Genomic DNA, 19,534 nt, shown 5'->3' with positions numbered 1-19,534 from the left:
TCTGCATGATTATGATGCCTTCATGACCTTCCCTCTCTCTCTCTCTCTCTCTCTCTCTTGCTCCAAAAAGCCATCCAGTCCCTTCCGGTCCTTTGTTGGCCTTCGATATGACTTGCTCTATCCTTATTTCTTTCAAGCTTTCTCCTCACTACCAATACCCTCATATATCCTGCTACATTTACCCCAATCTCTCTCTCATCCGACTCTATCTTCCTTTGGTTTCTCTGGAGCCAAAACTCCGTCATGGCAATCTTAGCCTTTCTTATTCATATCTTGTCTTACTATGGTAGTCACATCACCTGCTGGGCGCTCTACTAGGATTGTTAGATGCGTGTATCATCATTCATCATTATCAGTGTGACAGTGTATTATTATTCATTACAACCCCAAAGCGATTGCGTGATTCTTTCTGTTGTAATACTCGCTCTACTGTGTATTAGGTTGTCTGTTGCCTCTTCACTCGGTGAGATACTATAGGTTACAGGTATACGGACAGAAAGTCCCATAGATAATCTTAAAATTTCAGAGAGTATTTTCAAGGGCGTTTAGAAAGTTACTGCTTGTAGTACCATGAACGATCTTTCCCTCAGACCCTGCCTGAAGGGTCATCATGAGGTAACTAACCTTCCCAAGTCTCCAACCCTACATAGATCTCCCATCGCCTTTACATGTTTCATCTTGACCAATCTCATCTTTTTGAACAACTCGACGTCTCCGAAATCTCTTGATTTTGTGGATCACCGTATCATTATGGCCGTAGCAGAACAAGACAGCTACGATCTTGACCCGGACGGCGCCTTCCTCAAGGATCTGCCCCCATTGCTTAAAAGATACACATTTCAAGGGAAAGAGCAATTCCACGATATCTTGGAAACCGAAACCGCTCGCTTTGAAGCTTCGGCTGACACAAGTGAATTCCTCCTCTTCCATGCAAACAAGGAGACCATCGAGACCCTCTTTGATCCTCTCAACGAGGACACTGATATTACCAAATTTTGCTCTTCTTTCGATTCCAACGAACGGCTTTTCCTCGTCTCTATGCCTTTGGGTCCACATAATACAGCAACCGATGAGATGAACTTTCTGATTCGCAAGGCGTTACGTCCAATGGACTTAGACTCCGCTCTTCGGGAATACCCAGGTATAACCGTCCAAGGGGAAAGCAGGGGGAAAGTGCCTGATTATGGCTGGGGACCCAAGAGAAGAGCACGTGGCCCCTCGGTTACCCTCGAAATTGCGTTCTCGGAATCGGACTCCAAACTGGATTCGGATGTTCGATTCTGGTTGAATCCTGATGATGGAAATGCCGACATATGCCTCACACTTCGGATCAACAAATCTCGGCCAGAAATTCGGGTCGAAAAGTGGGAGCTGCAGAACAACAGAATTCATCGCGCCCAGGCTATTTGGATGACCAAAGAAAGGAACCACGCCAAAGCCAAGGTTATTGTTACTGGTCATCCTTTGATAATCCCGTTTGACGCCCTCTTCCATCGCCAACCGGTTGAGGAAAAGGAGAAAGATCTGGAGATCCCAGAACAACAACTGGGAGCTCTCGCAGCGTCCATTTGGGAAGAGCAGGGATTGTTCCTCGGCTCCACAGAAGTCCCCGATGTCGACACGCATTAACGCGTTACTCACCATACAATTTCAATGCGGCTGCGGTAGGTGAGCAGGATGGTGGAGATTGAGAACGCGCGCAAAGGAGAGAGTGGCCAGGTCGAACCGGGCTTTCTGCCAACCATCTCAATGCCATTGAGTTCCACTGCGTATACTGTGGCCTTGGGGACTTGGACAGTTGGCCTCTGTGCCCCAATGTGGCCACCGAATCCGCTTCCGTGGACCGTCCGTGAATGCCATCTTGACAATTTCTTTTGCAAACTTCGACGGTCAGCTTCCAACCCGAGATCTCATCGCAACAATGTTATTTGGGCCAAGGCCACAGTATACGCAGCGGAACTCAATGGCATTGGGAATTTGGGATGGCACTAGCATCGATCAAAAGGGACAACAAAGAAACGGTGGTGTTCATGGACAGCCAGGCTGCCATTCATATGCCACACGGTATCCGCTTCTCCCATGGTGCAAGGACAAACGCCTTTTTCTCCTAGTCCTCCCAAACCTCGCTCTTTTATAGGCGGAGGGTCTTCCAGGCGATTGCTTCGCTCGGGACCCACCCTCCGAGTCTTCTTTGTGCCGGCTTTCTCGGTTCTTTAGCCGTCTGAGGGCACGCCCATCGTGGTCCGGTGAGAATCCGGATGGCTGTTTCCTTCGACTGTTTTGTTGCAACCGCAGCTTGATGGGCGGGAGGTAGTCGGTGGGCTGGCCTTTGGGCTTTTACACAAACTTACTGGACCGACGGCGTCGAGTATTCTAGGCTTGTAACTAAGTAAAGCAACATCGCACTTAGCTAACCAGGCAGTCCGCGTTTTGAGATTGCTGGATAGTTTTGGAGACAGATATCAAGAACCTAGCAATAATGACATGTCTCATTTTCATAATATCATTGTCACTACCTGCCTTTTCCCCTGAACTCCATTATGACAAGCTAACATATCGAAAAAGGACGCTGGGAACCCGTGTAAGTATGTCATGACCTAATACTGCAGCCCATGTGGGTTTCCATGCACTAATTGTCGCGAAAGATATGGCTTCCTTCCTCGGCGACATAAACGGGGCTTCAGATTGGACGGTAGTTCGGGGGCATCAGATGAAAGATATCAAATCAGAGATCCGATATGGACACAATGGGATAGCTTAGTAGGAGCCTAGATGCACTTAGTTAGTTTTGTTTCTTTGGTAGGACAAACCATCAGATAGACTTACGGCCAAACATGCACCATTTCTCAGCAGGGCGTTGGCACTTGGGGTTGCAGCAGGGGGTGACACCCTTCTCGAGACCCTCGGGCTGCTCGAAAGGAATACACAGAGACTTAGCACCCATGCTGGGAGCCTTGGCATCCTCAGCTTCGCCGGAGTCTTCCTCAGCCTTGCGGGCACTCATATCCTTGATCTGGTCCTCACACTCCTCGGTCAAGCAGTGGGGGATGACGCAGAGGTTCTTGTTGTTCAGAGCGGGAACAAAGTCATCCCACTTGGTGATCTTGATGCGGTGGGCCTTGAACTGTTCATCAGCACGGTTGTACATATCAGACTGGATAGTCTCGAGAAGCGCAGGAACGCCAGTAGCCAGCTCGGAAATGGGGAGGGTGCCCTTGCCATCCTTGCCGGGGATATCGCGGCGGGCGGTGGTAACGAAGTGGCCGGCAGACTCGCCGGGGCCGAACTCGATGCGCAGAGGCACACCACGGAGCTCGTACTGGTTGAACTTCCAACCGGGGGAGTAGCTGCTCTTGTCGCTGTCGGCACGGACGCCGGCGGCAACGAGCACAGCAACGAGGCCGTCGACCTCGGCATTGAGCTTCTCGCGCTCCTCATCGGTGGTCTTGACGGTGAGACCGACGGGGACGATGATGACCTGGACCTCGGCAACACGGGGAGGCAGAACCAGACCCTTGTTGTCACTGTGGATCATGACCATGACACCCAAAGAGCGGGTGGACAGACCCCAGGAGTTTTGCCAGACGTGAAGAGGGGGCTTCTTCTCATCGGGGGTAGAAGTGGGATCCTCGACGGTGATACCGAACATTTTACTGAAGTTCTGACCGAGACCGTGTGATGTGCCACCCTGGATACCACGGCCAGTGGCGGGGATGTAGCCCTCAACGGTAGTAGTGTAGTTACCACCGGCGAACTTCTCCTTCTCAGTCTTCTGGCCCTTGACAACGGGCACGGCGAGAAGCTCCTCGTAGATCTTGGCATAGTAGTCAAGAATCTTCAGAACTTCCTCGCGAGCAGCATCCTCAGTCAGATGCGCGGTGTGACCCCTGTATATCATTAGTATGTCATATCACACAAAACATGGGGCATATAAACATACTCTTGCCACAGGAACTCGCGAGATCTGAGGAGGGGTTGGGGGTGCTTGAACTCCCATCGTACTGTTCATGTTAGTAATGTTCCGACGATATTGATAAGAGGAGAAGGTCGTACCGACTGAGTTCCACTGGTTGAGGCGAAGAGGAAGGTCGCGGTGACTGCGAATCCACTTGGCGTAGTAAGGGTACATAACAGTCTCGGAAGTAGGGCGAATGGCGATCTTCTTCTCGAGGGGGGTCGAGCCACTAGAAGTATATGTTAGCGCAGTTCGGACCTTTGAAGTATAAAGATGGGATGTGCTGCTGCAGGATGACATACGCATGCGTAACCCAAGCGACCTCAGCGGCGAATCCCTCAATGTGATCCTTCTCGCGCTGCAAGACATCCTCAGACACGAACAGAGGGAAAGAGCAGTTCTTCACACCCATTCCCTTGATGGCCTTGTTGAAGAAGTCCTGGATCTCCTCCCAGATGAAGAAAAGAGCGGGCTTGAGAATGAAGCAGCCGGAGACATCGTAGTAGTCCAGCAAATCACCCTTGGTAAGAACCTGCTGGTACCAGCCGGGGAAGTCCTCCTCCTTCAAAACATCGATACCAATCAACGCGGCACCGTCAACCTTCTTCTTGGAAGCTTTCTTGGCCTCTGGTTTGCCAATTCCCTTCTCTCCCTTGTTCGAGGCCTTCTTATCGGCCTTGTCGGCCTTCAACTTCGCGAGCTTCGCGGCTTTCTTGGCGGCGTTCTTTGACTCACCCGCCTGGTTATCAGCGGGGTTTTGAGTGCGGTCGGGCAGGGCCTGGGGGCAGCACCCTCGGAGGCGGGAACGTCGCTGGGGTTCTGGCTAGCCATGTTGAAGAAGCGAGTGTCTGACTAGACAGCGAGAGGGTAACCCAAATCTAAAGTAGGATGACAAGCAAGCGAAATCGGGGTATGAGTCCCCTCAAAGTGGGATGCGATATCGAAAATTACTAGCACACCGCCTCGGCAGAACTTTTAGTGCCCACAGCAACCCCCCGAAGCCAGACAGCTCTGCCATCGCACTCGAACAGCTTCATATCACTTCGTCTGTTTTAATTATGGCAGGCATTTTCCAGGCGCCGCGGAATGCGGACACGCTCTGTGGGTTCTTTCGGATTGATTGCAGTTCTCGTGGCTAGGAACTAACCAGTCTCGCACAGTCTTGGGTGGGCAGAAAATCACCGGTGCTGATGTCCGTGAACAGAATGGTACGTTTGATTATCAATGGGATGGAGTTTGCTAGGGCCCAGTAGCTGATTCCTTGCAGTTCTGGCAACACAGGCCATCTCAAACGTCATCAAGAGCTCCTTCGGTCCCTCCGGTTTGGACAAGATGATGGTGGACGACATAGGGGTATGGACGCGATGAACCCCGCAGAGCTTGGAAGCAGCTTCTAATATCTGACAGGATGTGACTGTGACGAACGACGGTGCTACCATTCTTTCTCTTCTTGATATCGAGCACCCTGCGGGCAAGATCCTCGTCGATCTGGCCCAACAACAGGATAAGGAGGTATGGATCTCCCATACACGTATTTTCAGGGCAACCGCTGATCACATCATTTTCAATAGGTCGGAGATGGCACTACCTCCGTCGTTCTGATCGCCTCCGAGCTTCTGCGGAGAGGCAATGAGTTGATGAAGAACCGTATACACCCTACCACGATCATCAACGGATACCGACTTGCACTGCGCGAAGCCGTCAAGTATATGAACGAGAATGTTACGACTAAGGTGGATAATATCGGAAGGGAGAGTTTGGTCAACATCGCGAAGACTTCTATGTCCAGCAAGATCATCGGTTCCGACCCCGATTTCTTTGCTAACATGTGCGTGGACGCAATGCTGCAAGTGAAATCTGTAAACCAGAGAGGCGAGGTCAAATACCCAGTCAAGGCCGTGAACCTACTCAAGGCCCACGGAAAGAGTGGCACCGAGTCCGTTCTCGTGGACGGCTACGCATTGAACTGCACTGTTGCTTCTCAGGCTATGACTACCCATGTGACCGACGCCAAGATTGCCTGTCTCGACATGAACCTGCAGAAGGAGCGGATGAAGCTTGGTGTTCAGATCACAGTCGAAGACCCCGATCAGTTGGAGAAGATCCGCCAGCGGGAGTCCGGTATTGTTATGGAGCGTGTTGATATGATCCTGAAGTCCGGTGCCAATGTCGTTTTCACAACCAAGGGTATCGATGATATGGTTCTCAAGCTCTTCGTCGAGAAGGGAGCCATGGCAGTCCGTCGCTGCAAGAAGGAGGACTTGCGTCGAATCGCCAAGGCTACCGGTGCCACCCTGGTCAGCACTCTTTCTGACCTCAACGGAGACGAGAAGTTCGAGGCATCATACCTTGGACATGCAGAGTCGGTTACGCAAGAGCGTATCTCCGATGATGAATGTATCTTGGTTCGGGGTACCAAGGTTCACAGTGCGGCTTCCATCATTCTCCGCGGTGCCAACGAGTACAGTTTGGACGAGATGGAGCGCTCCGTCCACGACTCTCTCTGTGCCATCAAGCGCACTTTAGAGAGTGGAAGCATTGTTCCCGGTGGCGGTGCTGTGGAAACCGCACTTCACATCTACCTAGAGGAATTCGCAGTCACAGTGGTAAGTGCTTTTCATTTCATCTTGTTCCGATTACATTACTAACATCCAAATTACAGGGCTCCCGTGAGCAACTGGCCATTGGCGAGTTCGCACAGTCTCTCCTTGTCATTCCCAAGACTCTGGCAGTCAATGCAGCAAAGGATTCATCCGACCTCGTTGCCCAGCTCCGTGTCCGCCACGCCCTGTCACAGCGTGTGCAGGATGGTGATGCCAACGAAGAGGAGAAGGCCATCGCCAAGAAGAAGACCTACCGCAACTACGGTTTGGATCTGACGAAGGGACGGGTTCACGACACTCTCAAGGCCGGTGTGCTGGAGCCCAGCATGAGCAAGGTCAAGCAGCTGAAGAGTGCCGTGGAGGCTTGCATAGCCATCATGCGCATTGACACGATCATCAAGCTGGACCCCGAGCAGCCGCAGGATGACGGCCACGGCCACTGAGGCTGAGCTCATTTGACTACCCCAATCCCAAAAAAAGGCAGTAATATGATGTGACATAGATGATCAGCAGTAGTAAAATGCAATTCTGCTGCAACTGCATATGAATATACATGTACTTCTCTAAAAGAAACCTTCGAATAGATACAAGAAAAAGATCCATAACCCCTAAAACGCCGCTCAATAAATCCTATGTACTTCACTGCCTCTTCGCAGCCATCAACTTCCGATACTCCTCAACAATACTCCTCCGCTCCCCAGCCAACTCCTCACGCCTTCTCAAACTACCCACAGCAGCCGGCACATTGGCAACATCAACCTTAGCCCCACCACGCACCTTAAAGATCTCCCTCGGCTTAACCAACTGAGGCGGCGCCTTCGCAACCTCAAACGGATTCTTCTTCCTCTCCTCATCCTTCTTCTTCAACTTCGCCCAAGGATCAGGATCATCATCCCCACTATCATCCTCCCCCCATTCCCCTTCCCCTTCTTCTTCTGCGCAGCATTCTTCTTCTTCTTCTTCCCAGCCTCAATCTCCCACTCCTTCCACTGCTGCAACTCAACCTCCATCTCATCCTCTCTCTCCTCCCGCTCCTCCTGCTCCCTCTCCCGAATCTTAGCTTCCTCCTCCCTCCACCCCTTCTGCAACCTCCGCAGGTGCTTCTCGTGCTTCGTCTGCTTATGCTGCTCCTTAGCCTTCCCATCCCCAGACTTAACAGACTTCGTCATCTGCGACAGCGGCATTTCCCGGTCCACACGAGCCGCGAACTCAGCCAGACGCTCGCCGGGCATAATCTTCGGCATCTCAGGCTTGTCCTTCGAGCTGGTGTTGGTTTGGGCCTTGTTCGTCTCAGCTACACGGGCGGTCTTCTTGGATGACTCTTTCGTGTCTTTGTCGTCAGCCTTGCGCTTGCGCTTATTGCTGCGTTCGCCGGTTTCTAAGCCTGACGGGGCTCGGCGGCCGGTTTGCTGGTATTGCATGAGCCGGAGGAAGGCTTTGGGCGTGTCGTCTTCGGAGACATTTTTGCGCCGGTGGGTGGGCGCTTTGTTGGCGCTGGGGTTTTGGTCTTTGGATTGTGGTTTTTTGCCGCCTTGCTTCTTGCCGCCTTTGCCTAGCTTTGGCTTGCTGGCATCGCGGACTGGGAGGGCTTTTGCGATTTCTGTTGGGGGGAGGTTGAAGAGTCTGGTAGGAGGTTAGGTTGGTTTTGGGCTTTATGTAGGATTGATCTGAGTTTCAGTGCTTACTCTTTATCGGCTTCGCCGCGTCTCTTGTGTTTGTGAGGCATTTTGGGTTGTGTTGGAGTCTTGGGAGATTGAAGTTTGGCGTTGTTGGTGACTTCGGCTTTTTTTTTCCATCGAGCTTGGTCTTATCTTATCGCGGACTATCAACTACAGTACGCCCGAGTACATCGTGAATCTGCCAGATCGCGGGAATTCGCTCTTCATGCCATAAGATGATAAGATCATGATTTTTCTTGTTCAATCAATACTATTGGATCAATTGAAATGTCTCTGCAGGCCTGGAAGCAGGAAACTTATATGTTACGACTCAGAAATATTGTGGCAGCCTTAGGTATCAATGACAATCATTCACTAGAAGATGAAATGCAGTAATTGAATCCTCTCAATGTATGAGGGACATGCTTCGAGTCATAAGATAAAATAAACCCGAAAACGTAAATGGAAGTTGAAGGGTATGCGGCGCTAAATAGTAAAAATGTATGCCCTCCCAAGCGCCAGTGAAATGCCCTAGACAAAGAGAAAACAGACTCCCAAGCAGTATAAAAATGCAAACAGAGAAAAAGTACAATAAATCTCAAATCATTCGTCTTCGTCATCCATAGAGTCTTTCATATCAGCCCAGCCGCACTGCCAGCGTTGACCCTCAGTTTCACCACCGCGCCGCAGCTCGCGAGCCTCGGGCCCCTCACGCCAGCATCGGGCAGTGTAGTCGTCGCTCACAGAGATGAGTTCACCAGATGGTGTCCAAGACAGACCGGTAACTTCTTTTTGATGGCCCTCAACGAGAGGAGTGCCTGATTGGTGAATCGGAATTGTATCCTCGAGACGGCCGGACAAACCGATTCCAGAGTTGGTGCGACGGAGTCCCGAGCGGGTGGTGAAAAGCGAGGTCCTGCTAGGCAGGGATTCATCCGGCTTTTTCACGGGAGGGGTGAGGTACCGTTCATCGGTGGGGAAGAGAATGGGACAATGGTTGCTGCTTCCAACGGCTAGCATCTCTGGATGATCATGGCTTGCTTTGCGCATAGCCAACTTCACGTAGAATGAGGAAATTTGGAGACGGGGGTGGCGGAAACCATACAGAGGCCCAAGACCATCCTTGTCAGAGCCTCCAGTTCGTCGTGGACGATTGTTGTTCAGTGATAGTTCAGGCGCATGTCCAAGAATCAAGTGGGATGTCGAGTATGCGTAAACGGTATTGTCCCGGCAAAGTGTGTATAGGCGTGCACCGTCGCCTCCGAATGCCATGGAAGTTAGGCCAAAGCGTCGATACTTTGCATGGCTTTCTGGTTCTTGTGTTGTAGCTAGCGGTACGACAGGTCGGCCACGACGATTGTTGTGTGCTGTTCGCAAATCCCAGAGTCTGACACTCGCGCTAGCCTCAGAAGCTGTAACAAAAAGATTCTCGCGGCCTGCGGAAAGGAAGGCGAGGGAAGTAACGGTGATGTCGGTGCGGCCAAATGGTGGCGCTTCAGCTTTGTCCATGGTCGGTTTCTGCGAGGTCGTATAGGCATGTGCTCCTGTGATAGTATTCAAAACGTGAGGGTACAGCATCTTCGGAGGTGCAGAAGCCGCGGGGTTCTCAATTTCGGACTCTAGAGAGCATTGGACTTGCAATGCGGGCCGTTCGAACCCTTTGCAGCGAAGATCCCAGATGTTGACATTTCCGTCCCGGCTGCATGTGGCAAGAACTTTGTTGTTGGATGCTGGTTGGAATTGGACACGCTTGACGGAGGATGAATGATTCGACAAGCAGTGAATAGGTCGTTGTGTTGTCATATCAATGATAAGAGACGTTTGATCTCCAGATGCCGTAGCCAGTAGCATATCGTCAGATGAGAACTCCAGATCCATGATCGAGTTCATATGCGGGCGAAACCCAAGGTATGCATCAGTGAAACCGGCATCTACATCGACGGATGAATCCAGCAGTCGAATTCCACCTTCTTCATCGCCTACTGCAACTAGTGAATTTGCTTCCCACTCGTTAGTATGGTCAGATTATTAGATTGACCAAGACTTACTGTTGCATGAAGCGTTACAAAATGGCAGGGCTACTGACCCTTCTGATGCATAGCTGGTACAAGTGTGGACGTCCCGCGGTTGTGAGTAAAAGTCGGCAGTAAGATCTTGCCAGCCTAGAGAAAAGGTTAGAAATGGACAAGAAATCATGAGGGAAATACCTACCCACGCCAGAGTTACATCGCAAAGTTGTTTTATTTAGCCGACCTCCCATCACAGTTCGCATAAACAAGGCGCCAGATGTCTGCAATGCCCGTGAGCGCCGCACAGGCGCTACAGGCGGGTTCGGTCTGGGTGGATTTGTCGGTGTTGCAGCTTCCAGACGGACGTTGAGATCTGGAACCCTGATATCTTGATGCACATCATGCGACGGAGACCGGACGCGGACTCTCTTCAGAGGCGAGGACTGTGGAGAAACAACCGAGGAAAACGAGTTCTTCCGTTTCCTGCTTGGAGTACGAACAAAATCTTCTGGTAAACCATCGTGAGGGCTTCTGGTGCTGCCCGCCTTGGAAGTTCTTGAGAATGCCGGTCCAAGACGATTCACGGCGGGGGATGTCAGTGCCCGTAGAGCCTGGCGACTGGTTGTCGGTGTAATCGTATTGTCTCCAGTCGGTAGTAGAGAACGCGGGGTAAAGAATCGACGGAATGACCGGGGGGTGACAGTCGGTGGCTTTCTAGTTCTGCGACGACCAGCGTCGGAAGAGATGGACGGAGGGGAGGAGGGCGGCTCTGGAGGAGGAAGGACAGGCTCTGACCGGGGGATTTCTGGAAGACCAAAGGGAGCCATTGTGAATTAACAAACAGAAAAGAAAGAGACAATCGAGAATGAAGAGGCTATTGATGCATTGGTGGACCTAAAAAACTGACTAAAGGAGAGTCTTGACGAATTAGGGAAGTTGGACGCTTTTTTCGTGTCGCGACGTGACGCGATCGTGTCAAGGAACTTCCACGACTTCCACGCATTTCTCCCCCCTCACTCTTCATCCACTCCCTATACTCCCTCATTTAATCCTCACTATCCCTTCACTTTCTATTTACGCCCAGTTGACTTCTTGCCCCTGAGCTCAGTTGTTTTCTTGTTTTGTTTCTCGGTCTTTCATACTAACCTTGGAAGACGCGTGGGATTACTCCGCACGAGGGTCAAATGTCAACACAGCTCCAAAGAATGACCAAATACAGTTATGGCAAAATTTTAATGCATTGATATTATCATCATGATCAATTGACATTACAAGGAGCTCAAGCAAAGCGGCTCCTCGAAAATAGCCTTACTGTTACCCTCCAGCTTGACAGCAGACAGGTAATCCGAATGGAGCGGGCATTCTTCCCCTTCTTCCCTGTCCAGCATTGCACTTACTGTGTACATGGCAAGTACTTTGAGGCACTTTGATTCTCGAAACATTGCTTGTTCTCTAGATTTTGACTGTCTGACGAGACCCAAGGTTCTGAAGGAACACTCTACCGACCTATAAGATTTGAAGTTACCTTCCACGCCGAGTGTCATATTATTGCGATGGTCCAAGACCATGCCGCATCGTCTATACCGCTGCTTGATCCATCTCATGACTTGCAGCTGGTGGAGAAAGATCCTGCGATCCCCACTCCCCTTCTTCAATCTCTTTCGCGTAGATTCGAACCAGAATACCGACGGTAACCGGGCCGATAATGGTGTTCAGAAGAATGGCCCATACCCCAGTGATGAAACCATCGTCGCTAACGTACGGAGTTTCGTTATGTCCGATTTCGATAATCAGTAGTCCAATCTCACCGCGAGCCACCATGGCAGATCCTAGAAGTACTGCGGCGAGCCAGGCTCTATGCCATACATCTTCATTCTCGTGATCGCTCAGTTCCTTATGGGTGATTCCGTTGTTTTCTTCGTTTTCAGGTTGTCCCTGTCTGTTCTGTTGCTCGCATGGCTCTTGATTGTCGTGGGATTTGCCTTTCTGGGCGAGTTGCCAGACAGGTATCCAAATCCCGACGATACACTGATTATAATGTATTAGCTTGATTGACTGAAAAAATATTAGGAGTCGGGAATTCTGATTACCTTTGCGAATGCCATGAGGAGAGTATAAACCACGCCTCTCCAAATTCGCTTCCCCGTCCATAGATCCAGAAACGGGATCGCGAATCCAATACTTGCGAAGAACAAAGGTTCCATCAAGTATTTCTGTGGCTCTAGCAGATATTTCTCGAAAGTATGCACGAAGGTTGGACTTTTGTCAGCCTCACGCTCACCCTCTTCGCGACTCATGACAACGAATGGCCCTTCGGGGCGCTTGCTCGGGAGATATGTGAGAAATACACCTGCTAGAAAGGCACCGAACAGCACGGACGTGCCGGTGAACCCAGCGATGGCAACGAATGCCGAAAGAACAAGTATCATCAGAATGATGTTAGAGATATGATCGAAGCGCGCAAAGTGGTACTCAATGTACTTTCGGAATAAAGGTGCAAATACCCACTTCGTGACAATGGGCGTTACGATAGCCATGCCTATTGAGGCCACTATAGGACGTCCGATGAGCCACCCCAGGTTAACACCGCCGCCTGATATATGGCCCAGATCACCAATAACACTATGTAGTTAGTAATACATTTACCATGCCTTCGAACAGACAGCTCACCTTAACATAACAAGTCCTACTACGTCGTCGATGACAGCAGCGCTCACGAGAACTGACCCTACTCGAGTCTGCGAAAGATTAACCGAGCCAGATGCAGAGCTGATAACGGCAAATGTGGTTCCTAATGATCTTCAGCAAATAGATTCTCAGTAGTCACATCAAAACATCCTAAGCGAGACTTCTGATCAACGTTGCGAATTAAGCTTACCCAATGAGGTCGCAGAAAGAGATGCGCCAAGAATAAATGTCTCCACCGCGCCTGATAGACGTTAGCTTGATTGAATTCAACGATGACCAGAACAGACGAATCATACCATATCCAAACCCAAGAAAGAGTAGCAGGTACGAAAGAGCGATAGGAAAGCAGACACCGGTTGTCGCACCAACCATACTCAACGTGAAATTCTGCTTAAGCAGATCCAACCGGGTCCCGAGCCCGCCTAGAATGGATGACATCAGGGTCCAGACTCCATGAGCTGAGACGAAAAGAAGTCACACTCACCTTCGAAAATGATTAAGATCAGACCGACATAGCCTAGTGCGAGAAAAGTCTCTTGCCAATTATGTTTCAGGATGTTGGCCAAAGGTACACCGTAGATGATGCCGACAGCGATTTGCCCGATGATTCCGGCCTGGATTATCTTTGCGGATACCCATCTTGCAAGAGATAGGAAAAAGAAGAAAGAAACGATGATGAGGATTTCGACAACTGGGATTGATCAGCGTGAGCAGAAATCAATCGGGATATGCTTCGGTACATACTTCCGGGTTCGTGGTATGGGAGGAAGCCACCAGCCATCCCGAGCGTCTTGACTTTGTGATAACGAAAGACGGCCAGTCCTTAAGTGTCAATCACACACCAACGTAAGTAGTGGAGGCTTGATTGCTTCCTTGTCTGGGCAGTCTAGTCATTGGGGCATTGGGGTATTGGGATTTGGGGCATTTGGGCATCTGGGTATGATCTGGGTGGATTCAGATTATTTATTGCTTTGTTGCCGATTAGGTTGCGGAAACGGAAGATTACTCATCGCCTCTCTTCTCCAGCCCTAGAGAGCTCTTCTATTCAGGTACACTCAAAAGAAATTGCTGCTTCATCAGGGCCCATGTAGTTGATCTGCTCCCGTGATGGGTTTAAGTGCCCGGCTGGACCTCGAGGCGACCTCTCTCAGGGCGATACCTACCATGATTTAGTGATACGCCATACGGTTTACTTTGCCCAACGACCTGGAATCCATATCTACTTGGCTACCAGCTGGCTAGCAATCATACTCCAGTTATTCGCCAGGTAAAGAACACTTGGAATGAAGCTGATGTTGGCGTATATTCGGATGAATTACCACTTTCAGTTCCTGGAGAGACGGCCAGACTATACGCAATACACATCTATGAAGTCGAGCAATCCGCACAGTTCAGGTTGATAGCTAAGTTGATACAGTCTAGATACAATACTCTAGGTGTTGACCTGGAAGCTCTCGGGGTACCGACCACCTGCAGGGGTGAACTTGGTCAGGATATCGTCAATCTCGGCCATCTCCGCATCCGTGATGTCAATCAGCTTGCCGTTCTCCTCAACCCGCTCCGCAGTGGTAGCGCCAGGAATGGGAATGATAGTGGGCATCCCGGGACGTCGAGAGAGCGCTCTTGTCCAATTGATCGCGAGCTGCGCGGGAGTACAGCCCTTCTTCTTGGCCATCTCCTCGACCTTCTCTACCAGCTGCACGTTTTTCTCGAAGTTCTCCCGCCGGAAGCGTGGGAAGTTGAAAGAGACCAGCAACGAGTCCTGCGGGAAGTCGTCGAATTTCTTGAATTGACCGGTCAACATGCCTCTGCCGATGGGAGAATAGGCGATGATTGGAATCCCGTACTGAGCGCAGGCCGCTGCGACGCCATTTCCCAGGATGTCGGTGGAGAACCTGTTTCAGTTAACACCCGTTTTCAAACGGCGAGGATAACGTACAAGGAGAGCTCAGCCTCCACCGCGGCGACCTTGGTGTGTTTGACAGCTTCGTGGATGGTCTCCGCCCGCACCTCGGAGAGCGCAATGCCTCCGATCTTGCCGGTCTGGATATACTCCTTCTCAATGAGCCCAAACGTCACGTCCAGAGGGACCGCCGGGTCCCGACGGCCGAATTCAAACATGTCGATCTTCTTGCGGCCCTTCAGCTGCGCAATGCAGTCATCCAGGCTGCGGCGCGTATTCTCCGGCGAGGCGTCGGTCTGGTGGGTTTGGGGGTTGGCTCCGCCCTTGATATTCAGGACGATCTTGTCAGCATCTTCGGGGTACTTTTCCAGATACCGCTCGATGAGAACGAGGCTGTTGTAATCGGACGGACCATAGAATTCACCGCCGTTCCAACAGGTGCCTATAGACGTTAGCGAGAAGGGACACGGCAGAACTGGCGGCTAGAAAAACTCGTTACATACATCCACCCTTGATTGCAGCGCTCATGGCCGCAAAGGCCTGTTCTTGCGTTGGCGGCGTTGCTCGCCAGGTTAATCCCATAAGGCCAAAGCCAATGGGGCCGACTTCCTTTCCGCCAATCTCGGGCATATTATATCTGGGCGTAGACTGTGTGGTGGTAGAACTGTGCAACATAGAGTACTGGTATACGTGCCCCCTTTTCGACGGCCATGCCCACTTTTTGAACCTGCCCCAGGCTGTCCCGGGCGGGCTTCATGGAACAAAGGCGCGCTATGACTATGACCGACGTCTTATCGCCGTTGAACGTAAGTCCGGGGCCTAAGTCCGCGAAGTAACGGCTTCGGGGATGGCGACAACTGGGGTAGCAAAGGTGGCGTCACCGAACGAATCGAGACAGTATGTCGGCAACCCTTAGCGACCTACTGTAGTTCCATCAAGTCAATCTATCATCATGCCTGTAGCATGTTCATTCGCACGGGTGATGCTTCTCGACCAGTGGCCTTCTGCCGTCGTTGCGCTGGTTCAGCCTTCGATCTGTGCGTCTGGCCGTCAATCCCAGTAATGGGCACTATGGACGCTTTCGTTAATGTGTGAGCTGCGCAGCGCCGAGATATCTTGTTATCTAAGAGGAAGGCGTGGCCCCCGCGTTGCCCAACATCTGAAAACCCTCCCACTCCGCTCCTAGTCCTATCCAGCCAGAGTTCTCTGGATTCGAGCCAACAGATTTAAGCAGTTTGTAAACCAACCCTGCAAGATCAATACCTAAGTTTTGCCATAGAATTAAAAAGCAGATCAGACGTGGCACGTGTCGCAGTGGGATTATTCGGGCAATTTGTAGCCTTGCCAGTTGGCGGGAGGCTTACCAGTTGCGGGATGCTCGCTTAAACATGCGTCTACCCGGAACTCGGTGTAGCGTACGTACTGTGTAGTAGTTATTTCCGGGCAGCCTGCGCTAGGAAATTTCACACCTATGACCAGAAAATCCGCACCTGTCGTCCGAGGAGAAATGCGTACTTCTTTGACTGATCTTCTTTGACCGCTCATCTTCCTTCCATTCAGGCAATCATCCCAATTCCAATATTACCTCCGTCTTCCATCAACTCCTGCTTTATTCACGATGTGGGAACCAGTAGCTGTTCCCTTTCAGAACACCCAGCCTCTGCCTATTCTACCCACAACAGATGAAATCTGCGCTTGCACCAATGTTCTGAGGGAGACCTGCGCCAGCAAGGTCGTGGTGTTGAACGACGATATCGTTGTAAAATATGGAGGTTATGTAAACGAGTGGGAAGGCCAGGCTTTGGTTTACCTTGAACGACACGTCCCAGAGGTTCCGGCCCCTCGACTGTACACAATGTACTATGATTCCAATGATTCTAAACAACTTTTCTTGGTCATGCAGCGCATTCCCGGAGTGCCACTGAGTGCCATTTGGCAATCTTTGAAATCGCGAAACTCCAAGGAATATTCGACGCAATGCGAAAAGCCGAATGTCCATGGTCCGACTTTTTTGGAGGCCTGGATGGGGGTGGCGTACACGACTACCTATTCTATAGCGAACATGGCGATCAGAAATTTCTAGGGCCTTTCCCCGACGAACCCGCCTTCGTTGCGGGCCTTGTTGGCAATTACAGAGCCTACGTCGAACACACTAATTGGCCAGACTACAAAGCTCGCTTTTACGAAAAGTATCTCCCTCATGTTCTTCAAGGTCACCGGCCCACCTTGACGCATGGGAACATTCAGCGGACGAACATTATGGTCGTGGAGAACACGACTCGCCCAGACGATCAAGGCGGGCGATCATTTGACGTCGTACTGGTCGATTGGAAGCACGCTGGTTGGTTCCCTGATTTCTGGGAATTCTTTTGTGCATCATATTATGCTTATGGTTTCGACTAGAATGAAGACTGGCCCTGGCGAGTCCAGGAATTTATTCAAATATGGCCCGCCGAGATGGCCATGTAGTACGCCGCTGTATAAGCGCCAGGGGCCAAAATGCCGTTTCTAACTAATCTTGATGCCTTAATGCCTGACTTTGGCCTGACTTTGGCCTGATTATGCCTAGGAGCCTGAGTTTTTGGCCTAGGAGCCTGAATTACGACGGGCAGAAAAATAGGGCTGTCTGAATTACGATTACACTTGACTTAATAAGCGAGGTACCATAACTACCTACTTTTGCTAGCTAGCTGTCCAGCCATAAAAATGAAGCCTTTTTATCCCATACAAACGCATACATCTCCAAGTTCAAAGGTGGTTTACTCTCCATGTGCGAAATGAAGCCTTTTTGTCCCATACAAACGCATACATCTCTAGTTATGGGAAAATGCATGGTCGGTTTGTCTGGGTGTATTTAGGTGAATTTAGAATTAACCTATGGTTGGAATTAACATAAAATACTGTAAGGGATTAGCTTGTAAAGGTTTCATTAGCTATTAGAGCATCGAGGTTTACCTGTGCATTATTCCGTGCCGGAGAGAGAGCGCTGGTAAACCACCTTCAAAAATGGAGATACATGCATTTGTATGGGACAAAAAGGCTTTATTTTCACACATGACGAGTAAACCACCTTCGAATTGGAGTTGTATGCATTTGTATGGGACAAAAAGGCTTCAGTCTCACACATGGAGAGTAAACCACCTTCGAAACTGGAGATGCATGCATTTGTATGGGACAAAAAGCTTCAATTTTACAAGCATCTGATTACAATTTACATTACATTGTACAGTGCGGTGTAAAAGGCGGTCAGGGGCCTGGCCAAAATTTCAGGCTCCTAGGCAAAATAAGGCCAAAGTCAGGCATTAAGGCATCAAGATTAGTTAGAAACGGCATTTTGGCCCCTGGCGCTTATACAGCGGCGTAGTAATGCAACTGTTTCAGAGGGCTTGCGATCGGCTGATGTAGGTTGCTTAACTGGGTTTAGGACTAAATCGATCGGACTTTCTCAATTACCTCCAGAGAAAAGAAAAGGAAAAGAGAAAAGATATCAGTTATCCTACTAACTCTAAGACTTCCAAATTCTTCCCCATAGGAGGATTGTGGATTGGCGAGGTCCACGGATACCGTCTGAGCCTGCAGAACGAGTCTTCATCATGTTGATGATGGTGGCAAACCGATACCCCAAGTTTAGCGATGTAAAATTCCTTCCTGTCGCAACTTCGGAATCGCAACCTGATGTGTCCATTCATTGCACTTCATGATTGGCCGTCGTTGTTCGCCTGGCCCGTAAAGTTCCCCATTCTCCTTCGTTCATGTCAATGTAAGCCTATTCCGCCCAGGTCCCTGGCTCCAAAAGTCAAGTCCCTGCTGTTTGGTCGGTGTGGGCAAGGCGTCTAAGATATCATATATCTTTGGATAATCGGCCTTGTAAATCCATCCAACCTCTTTGGTTCTGTAATAATGCATGGTCTCTATAGGCACCATGCCCTCTTTCACCTTGAATTTCATGCCACCGGCGGCGATGATGTCGCCGGTCACATGAAATAGGTCTCCTTTGCCCTCCGGACCTCTTTCAGCGAAGACACCTCTGTGATATCGCTTGGTGGGGTCTAGCTCATCGTCGGCTGCTGTGTCGAACTCTGGTGTGGAGACTTCGTATCGCTCGGGTGCTGGAAGCAGGCTGCACTGCTGGTTGTTGGATCCTTTCTTGTCGGACATGTTTGATATCTCCACAAGGGGGGGAACAGAGTATATCAAAGTACCAAGGTAACATGGAAATATGGTGGTTTTAGCCATGATCATACAATGAATAGTGAGCTTTTGATTTTTGTTCTTTCACAATTGAATGCATGTACCCTTCTTTGTAAGGCAAACTCGATGCTTCTAACAGTTAACAGAATTGCATACTTGGACATGATATTTGAACAGGAGCTATTTCAAGTATCTTCTCGCGCGCATTATATTGGGCTTTTTATACCAACGATAGACACGACAGGCCTTTGAAGTTTCGATTTCTATAGTGTGTAAACTAATTTTGCTCCAAAATCGTGGGTCTCGCACAAAAGTTGATACAGCAAGGAATAATGTATCGTTGAGCGGGACATATCAACGCAGGGAGGTGTGTTGGCGCGCTTGGTACGATTGGGGCTTGTCTTCATCGTCGTATCACTCCTTTCTATTTAACTTTCTACTTCCATTAGCTTTTGATATTGTAGGCGGGTATTTGCAGTAGACTCTAGACTCGGCTTCCTATTCCTCTGGGGAATTGCATGTTTCCT

General features: G+C 50.2%; 9 protein-coding genes across 9 annotated transcripts; 3 read left to right on the top strand and 6 right to left on the bottom strand.

The window, feature by feature from the left end:
* Positions 1 to 750: 750 nt before the first annotated feature.
* Positions 751 to 1,629, top strand: N7515_009579 (uncharacterized protein; the record flags this gene model as incomplete). Its single annotated transcript, XM_056670323.1, has 1 exon — positions 751 to 1,629. The coding sequence occupies one exon, from the start codon at positions 751 to 753 to the stop codon at positions 1,627 to 1,629; it is 879 nt and encodes a 292-aa protein (XP_056518122.1).
* Positions 1,630 to 2,757: 1,128 nt separating this feature from the next.
* N7515_009578 (proline--tRNA ligase) lies at positions 2,758 to 4,786 on the bottom strand (the record flags this gene model as incomplete). The annotated part of the gene is given in 6 exon segments (XM_056670322.1): positions 2,758 to 2,768; positions 2,827 to 3,887; positions 3,941 to 4,001; positions 4,054 to 4,213; positions 4,269 to 4,679; positions 4,691 to 4,786. 6 exon segments carry the CDS (start codon positions 4,784 to 4,786, stop codon positions 2,758 to 2,760), a joined length of 1,800 nt encoding a protein of 599 aa, XP_056518121.1.
* Positions 4,787 to 4,887: 101 nt separating this feature from the next.
* Positions 4,888 to 7,001, top strand: N7515_009577 (chaperonin-containing T-complex alpha subunit TCP1; the record flags this gene model as incomplete). The annotated part of the gene is made up of 6 exons (XM_056670321.1): positions 4,888 to 5,056; positions 5,116 to 5,163; positions 5,223 to 5,308; positions 5,363 to 5,467; positions 5,527 to 6,561; positions 6,618 to 7,001. 6 exons carry the CDS (start codon positions 4,888 to 4,890, stop codon positions 6,999 to 7,001), a joined length of 1,827 nt encoding a protein of 608 aa, XP_056518120.1.
* A 196-nt stretch (positions 7,002 to 7,197) lies between these two features.
* On the bottom strand, positions 7,198 to 8,284 carry N7515_009576 (uncharacterized protein; the record flags this gene model as incomplete). The annotated part of the gene is made up of 3 exons (XM_056670320.1): positions 7,198 to 7,425; positions 7,458 to 8,181; positions 8,244 to 8,284. The coding sequence occupies 3 exons, from the start codon at positions 8,282 to 8,284 to the stop codon at positions 7,198 to 7,200; spliced, it is 993 nt and encodes a 330-aa protein (XP_056518119.1).
* A 535-nt stretch (positions 8,285 to 8,819) lies between these two features.
* N7515_009575 (WD40 repeat domain-containing protein) lies at positions 8,820 to 11,052 on the bottom strand (the record flags this gene model as incomplete). The annotated part of the gene is made up of 3 exons (XM_056670319.1): positions 8,820 to 10,216; positions 10,265 to 10,378; positions 10,428 to 11,052. The coding sequence occupies 3 exons, from the start codon at positions 11,050 to 11,052 to the stop codon at positions 8,820 to 8,822; spliced, it is 2,136 nt and encodes a 711-aa protein (XP_056518118.1).
* A 751-nt stretch (positions 11,053 to 11,803) lies between these two features.
* N7515_009574 (cation:proton antiporter) lies at positions 11,804 to 13,694 on the bottom strand (the record flags this gene model as incomplete). The annotated part of the gene is made up of 7 exons (XM_056670318.1): positions 11,804 to 12,253; positions 12,316 to 12,847; positions 12,896 to 13,016; positions 13,104 to 13,154; positions 13,210 to 13,335; positions 13,398 to 13,604; positions 13,658 to 13,694. 7 exons carry the CDS (start codon positions 13,692 to 13,694, stop codon positions 11,804 to 11,806), a joined length of 1,524 nt encoding a protein of 507 aa, XP_056518117.1.
* A 651-nt stretch (positions 13,695 to 14,345) lies between these two features.
* On the bottom strand, positions 14,346 to 15,446 carry N7515_009573 (aldo/keto reductase family protein; the record flags this gene model as incomplete). The annotated part of the gene is made up of 3 exons (XM_056670317.1): positions 14,346 to 14,808; positions 14,853 to 15,258; positions 15,320 to 15,446. 3 exons carry the CDS (start codon positions 15,444 to 15,446, stop codon positions 14,346 to 14,348), a joined length of 996 nt encoding a protein of 331 aa, XP_056518116.1.
* A 988-nt stretch (positions 15,447 to 16,434) lies between these two features.
* N7515_009572 (uncharacterized protein) lies at positions 16,435 to 17,219 on the top strand (the record flags this gene model as incomplete). Its single annotated transcript, XM_056670316.1, is given in 2 exon segments — positions 16,435 to 16,816; positions 16,834 to 17,219. The coding sequence occupies 2 exon segments, from the start codon at positions 16,435 to 16,437 to the stop codon at positions 17,217 to 17,219; spliced, it is 768 nt and encodes a 255-aa protein (XP_056518115.1).
* Positions 17,220 to 18,566: 1,347 nt separating this feature from the next.
* Positions 18,567 to 18,974, bottom strand: N7515_009571 (uncharacterized protein; the record flags this gene model as incomplete). The annotated part of the gene is made up of 1 exon (XM_056670315.1): positions 18,567 to 18,974. One exon carries the CDS (start codon positions 18,972 to 18,974, stop codon positions 18,567 to 18,569), a length of 408 nt encoding a protein of 135 aa, XP_056518114.1.
* Positions 18,975 to 19,534: the final 560 nt, after the last annotated feature.

Source organism: Penicillium bovifimosum (genome assembly GCF_028826915.1).
Source record: "Penicillium bovifimosum strain IBT 22155 chromosome Unknown utg000007l_segment0_segment0, whole genome shotgun sequence".
Taxonomy (NCBI): domain Eukaryota; kingdom Fungi; phylum Ascomycota; class Eurotiomycetes; order Eurotiales; family Aspergillaceae; genus Penicillium; species Penicillium bovifimosum.
Note: the sequence above shows the minus strand (reverse complement) of the source record. Positions and strands in the feature narration are given on the sequence as shown.